This window comes from Nestor notabilis, unplaced genomic scaffold (genome assembly GCF_000696875.1).
Source record: "Nestor notabilis isolate BGI_N333 unplaced genomic scaffold, ASM69687v1 scaffold5687, whole genome shotgun sequence".
Lineage (NCBI taxonomy): Eukaryota > Metazoa > Chordata > Aves > Psittaciformes > Psittacidae > Nestor > Nestor notabilis.
In genome coordinates this window covers 85081-91304 of record NW_009936801.1, presented here as the reverse complement: position 1 = coordinate 91304, position 6224 = coordinate 85081, and the positions used below count along the sequence as shown (strand labels likewise).

Below are 6224 nucleotides of genomic sequence, written 5' to 3'. Positions count from 1 at the left end.
CTGCGATCGTTTTCATCTAGTTTGAGGAAAGACAGCTATAACCCTGCGCGCATAGTAAGTGGAAATTAAAGGGGAGGTATTACCGGTAAGAGCTCGATTTAAATGAGTGTTCTGAGCGAGCGTACAGCCTTAATCCGGAACACACTGTGTGTGTAACCAGCAGATCGCTTCACCCACGCTGTCACAGCGTTATCCCATTCCTGCAGTTATCACTTGTTTTCCTGTGTTGAGCTTCGGCATGAAAAAATCCTCACGTATTACTTGAAAACTTCGGTGCTAAAAATTCTGAAACTCCTCCCTACAGCAGGACAGTGTTCCTCTTGGAATGTCTCCTGTGTGTTTCTATCAGCCATCTGATCCTCAGTCAGAGCTGGTAATATATTGTGTGAGCGTCTCGTGGTTTATTTATGCAATGTTCCCTGCAGTTATATAAGGCATAGCTGACGTCTTGTCTGGAGTTACCCGAAGAGGTTTCCAGTTTTCATTTAGTACGTAGTTATTAAAAAAAAAAAAGTGTATTTTTTAGATTTTTAGAACTTGGAAGCACCAAAAAAGGAATAAAGCTTATGTAACGGATTTTAATTTACTTCCATCAACCCATTTTCCTGTTTCTCACAGCTCCAAATGACCACTTGCTCTACAGCAACAGATCCCAGATTAACTCGACTTTGAAAGCTTGTGAAGATGCGCTGCATGATGCAGAAACAGCATGCAGACTCCAGCCATACTGGTTAAAAGTAAGTCCTGTCTCCAGCTGTACTTTAAACCTTGATTTGACCCTGATAGAAACCTGTTAGAATGGTCAGACAGCTGGAATTGAGTGTGGCTTTACATCCTGTCACTTTTTGGCTTCCTGTGACTTGCAAGCATTCAGCTGTGATAGTCTTGAACTTCTGGGGTGCAGGAACAGAGTGATAATCCTGGAGGATGAGTTGAGACTATTGTCTTTGACCTGCATGAATCTCAAGTTCATGAACCCTCTCCAAAAAGTCCATCCTGTGCTTACATCATTGTGTAAGGATGTAATGATTAATTTAGGAGATTAATGTAGGGGAAGTAGATTTCTCCAAGATCAGTTTGGCTCAAGTGCTCTGGGAAGCATGCTTAAGAGTTAGAGAATATCCCAGTTCTGCCTGTAAGAGTTAAAACCCCAGGCACTGGTGGTGTCTAGGTATGAGAGATGTTTATAGTGATTCCCCTGCCGAACTTTCTCTTCTCTGGAAAGATCTTTTGTAACTTTCCCTTGGTTTTATTGCACATTCTCATAACAAAAGAACAAAATGTGCAACTATGGATGTGTTTCATTCCAGGGTCACCTAAGGAAAGCACAAGCGTTAGCTAATCTGGGGAAAACAGAAGAAGCTTTAAGAGAGTTTCTATTCTGCCTTGCTCTAGATACTGGGAACAAGACTGCCAAGTCCGAGGCACAGAAGGTGAGTTCCCTAAATCATCTGGAGCTGTGTTACTGTTTTCAGTGATCTTTCATGAAGAAGGATAAATTTTTTTCTTCTCTTTTCCCCTCTCTCTCATTACTACAAAGAGCTGTATGGAGACATGTGTCCAGTCTGTTCAGATTTGAGTTGTGTATTGCTTGAAGATAGGGAGGTAGCAAGGAAATAGACTCAGCAGGCGCTGTGTGGAAACAGTTACTCATGGTGTTACCATTGCCAAGTTTGAAGTAAAACCGATTTTGTTAATAACTGCCACCCACAGACTGTTGTGGTTCTCTAGAGTCGAATTTTTAATCTGTTTCCTAGTGTGGCCATGTCTCACCAGTGACAGTGCAGCTGGGGAGGGGTTGCTGTGGAATGTTGTATCAGGCCATTGACTGGCAGAATGCAAAACGCAGCGCCCTTCAAACTCCACTTGGGAGCAGCAGCTCTCTTCCTACTGCCAGTTGTACTGCACCCAGGATCAGCGTGTGAAGGAGGCATGAAAGGAAGCAAGTCAACAAAAGAGCTGTTTTAAGATAGTTTTTAAAGATTGCTAATAATTAATGCTAAATAAGCAACAAAACGGGTCTGCAGTGAGGCTTTTTTACAGTAGCACCCTAAAATGCGGTGTGTGGATTCTCCAACAGCTTTTGTGCAGACTGCTTGGTTTTGCATGCCCCTCAAATCTCCGCTTTCCTGTGAATCAGTGTTTTCACATTTGGCCGGGGTTTTTTTTGTTGTTGTCGTAGCTAAAAGCCTCACATCACAGGGATAGTTTATGGTAATAAAAATGTAATAGTTCTATTTTCCTTGTACTGAATTTTCTTCTATGTCAGTGCATTCAGGCTTTTCTCCATCACTGGTGGGATAGAAACTTTGAGGGTTCTGTGTGCTGCAATACATAAAGCTTCCTAAAAGCACAGCAGAATTCTTAGAGTAAAGCACTGTTCATGAAGGAAACAGAGCATAGCCTGGATGGCTGTAGTACAATCAAATTTTTATCTCATTTTTGCATATGGTTGAGATTTCCATCTCCTGTGAGGTCTTTGTCACTGATATTTGGGGGTTTTGTTTGGTTGTTGGTTTTTTTCCTGGTGGGTTCCATGCAGTCTTTCACTGTCATTGTGCCATGGTTTGTTCTCCCAGTCATGCTGAGAGAGTTCCTGTGCACTAGAGCAAAAAGAGCAGGAACAAATGAATGTGTTTCTAATTTCTGACTCCAAATAGCCTTATCTAAGACACCTCACTTCTGAGCAGTGGGGTTCTGAGGAAAAACTAGGCTTTTTATGACTGAAAGAATTGCTTGTGCACTCATCAGACACAGAGTTCATCCATGATTGTACTGGGTCACTTCCAAGGCCATTTGCATAACAATGACATACTACATTTTACCAAATTCTTGGTGTGCAGCTGTGATGTTCTGCTGGTATTAACTGTCCATGTTAGTTTTGATACAGTGTGATCCTGTGGAATCCTTTTTGAGTTTAAAAAGAGATCTTTGCTGTCACATGGCTTCCTCAGGAATCAGCAGGATCACCTCAGTATGTTGAAATTAGTTTGGGGAGTGTGAATCTTCCATTCAGCACTGCTTCTTTCTTTAAATAATCGTCTGATAAGCTATGCCATACAACTGGCTACAAGCTGCTACTCAAAACAAACTCGCTTGTTTTCTGATAGCAAATGAAGAAGTAGCGTTTTCCACTGCCTACGTTTTCTTGTATTCTCACATAAGTGAATTAAAAATAGCTGCAGTTTACAATATCGGAGATGTTTACTTCACTGAACTTGGATTAAGCCTGTGACATGAGTGCTCTCTGTACTAATGAACTCCAGTGAAAGCTTCTGAGGTGCAGCAAAAAACATGTTTAAGATGGATGTTATTAATTTCTGGTGAGCTCTGACCTGCAGGACAAAGAGGACAAAGGCGTGTGTGTCACATCACAGAGAATAGTTAATAACTTTATGGGCTTACTTAATTCTGAAAATGTCTTTTGCGCTCTGTTCAGCCTATATTGCATTAGCTCTTGCACTTTTTGTTCTTATCCTCATCTAAAGGGCTCTTTAAATGGTTGTAACAAAATCAAGGATGCTTCTTTCAGCTCTTCCCTTACTTGCTTTTTCATTTGAGGTTGCAAGGAAGGAACTAAGCAGTGAAGTGTTCTGTTTTATATCACAGCTTCTACTTAGTTTGTTTTCACTCATCCCGGGAAATGCTCAGGAACACTTACCCGATATCCTGCAGCTGTTGTCACATCACTCTAGATTAAAGGGGAATCTCCTAAATTCAGTGGGATCTGGAGGCACCAGCCATAACCTACAGAGGTTGCTCAAGGTAAAGACCAAGTCTGATGTGTGGTTCTTAATTCGTGTGTGTTTTATGTTCACATTGGGAAGCCTTCTCTCCTTTTCACCTATGGGAGACAGGAGGATACATTTTCTCAGATTTTTACTGAGTTTCAGAAGATACAAAAAAGTGTTGATTTACTGAAGTCTCTTTATCAGACTCCTTTTTCTTCAGTAGAAGTCCTCTAGTGTTGTACTGATAAATGTTATGCCAGAATTGAGTGGGTTCTAGTCCTGTAATTGTCTTTAGCTCTTCCAAGTAGTGGGAAAGGGCCTCTGAAGATTGGATTGACATACCCTCCAAAGCTGTGAAATGCTAAAATCTGGGGTTTCAGCTTGAACTGTAACTGATGATATCAGTGACAAAACCATCCTGCATTCAGATTCTATACACTACTTAGAAGTTATTCTAGAGCCAAATAAACTATATTAGTTGCTCTGTAAGTTTAGTTTCACAGCCATAGTTTTGTACATGGCTGTAGAGGTTGACATCCATGGGTTTGTAAGGATCACTTCTGCTTCACTGACTCCTGAACTTTGAGGATAGGTTTTGCATATACTGTGTTTGTGGGAGAAAACTTCACTAGTCCTCACAAACAAAAATGGTAGGTTTTGAGCAGCCTTGTTGAGACTGATAAGAACACTCAGTGACTTTGATTTCTGGAAAGTCTATTAGGATATTCTGAAAAGAAATCCTTTTGTATGACCCTTTAATGAAGTCATTTGAGGGACAGGTCACTCATCTTTCTGCATGTTACACATTGCCACAGCTCCTGATCACTATCCACAGTATCTACTTCCAGGTTCATCTGGGGAGTTGATGTGACAAGCTGATAGGGGATGTCCTGTATAATGGCTGCTCCAGGTTGTTTTGTAGCCATAAAAGGATGAAGTCTGATGATTTTAGCCTTTGCAAAATAAATCTGTCTTGCTAAAGGAAGCTCTGTGCATTTTTTCTGTTACAAATTTTGTGTGTTTATACTGCTTCCTTAAAATAAACTAGCATTGTTTTGGTTGTTTTGATAGTTGATGCCATCATTATGATATAAGCAACATGCATTTTCCCATAGGTTAAGTGATAACAATATATTTAGCCCAAGATCTGGCCACGTTTCTGCCTGAATCAAGTTTTCAGACCAAGCTAGAAAGCCAAACATAAGGGCTGAAAATACTCAGTGCCATGGTGGGGCTGGGATGGGTGGGGAGAGCAAATAGTTTGCTTTTTTTTTCCCATCCATTAAAAGCAGGCCCTGACAACAATTCTCAAACTGTTGCTTCTTGACCTACAAAGTCCTTCCTGGTGATCTGTAATGTTAAAGACTTGTAATAGGTTTGGGGTCTTTTCCTTACCAAGTTGTAGCAAGATTAGTCTAATGTCAGACCTCTCTTCACACAGGTAAATGTGGAACAGAAAAAGGGTTTTTCCATTCAAGAGGAACCAAACGTAACTACTTCTGGTAGTTTGAGGAAATCTATACAAATTACGGAGAGCAGAAAGGACTGCTCAGAGGAGGAGAACAAACTCACCTCCATTCCAGAATCTACCTTTCTCATTTCTGACAAGTGCAGCCTCCTGAAAAGGAAGTGCTGCTCAGAGGAGATGCGAAATGCTGAGCTTCCCTGCAAAGTGATGAAGAAAGGTATGTTTGATTATTTACAGGGTAAGTTTTATGGCATGCAATCAGTAGAAATTTTGCTTTTATACAAATTAGAGGAAGAGGGTCTAAATTACACTTCGGCTTGTACATTTTCTTTTTAGTCTTACCAGGGCATCATGGGGAAACTTTGTGTGCAATAAAACCAAAAAGTAGTCTAAAAGGGGGTAAGAAGTGTGGGTCAAGTGCTTGTTTATCAGCAGAGATAGGAATCTTTTAAGGAATATCAGTGTCACACATGGTCTTTTAGCACTTTCTGGATCACTGAAAAAAGTTTGCTTAAAAGCACAAATTGTTTGTTCATGATATCTGGCCTTGTTTTCATGCTGTAGAATATATTTACAATGGTATGACAGAAGAATTTGTCTCACTTCCAACACCAATAAAAAAATGTTTTGACTTCAATTGTTAATGCAAGGCTAAATTCAGCCCTCTGTAAGTGGGTATAATGTCACCAAAATAAAGGGGAGGTATGCTGATTTGTGCCAAGGCTGAATTTGATGCTTTGCATAGAAATTATTGTTATGATGCTTAATGGTTCAGTAACTTGCAAGTATATACAATACACATTTAAATATTGGATGCTGCTTGTAGATAGATGGAATACTACTGTGTTACCATAGTTCTGTTCAGTTACAGTATAATATGTTTTTTGTTATTGATAGATACAGTTGATACTAAGGGAAATAGTACTGGACAACATACTCCATTTGAATTTGTGGATCCATCAGATTTGGACTGCTCCCTGTGTATGAGGTATCTGTTGTTTTCTTATAGATGTCTTTAGCTTTTA

The 6224-nt window shown here is 40.1% G+C and overlaps 1 protein-coding gene across 1 annotated transcript in view; it reads left to right on the top strand.

Annotated features, from left to right (window-relative positions):
• Window positions 1-618: 618 nt before the first annotated feature.
• LONRF3 (LON peptidase N-terminal domain and ring finger 3) overlaps window positions 619-6224 on the top strand; it is a gene marked incomplete at its 5' end in the record, with an annotated part of 13498 nt that continues 7892 nt past the window's right edge. Inside the window, 5 exons of the mRNA XM_010018530.1 lie at window positions 619-737; window positions 1311-1433; window positions 3610-3765; window positions 5173-5416; window positions 6097-6187. Of these exons, the coding sequence (XP_010016832.1) occupies window positions 619-737; window positions 1311-1433; window positions 3610-3765; window positions 5173-5416; window positions 6097-6187 (733 nt within the window). The remainder of the gene's footprint in view (window positions 738-1310; window positions 1434-3609; window positions 3766-5172; window positions 5417-6096; window positions 6188-6224) is intronic.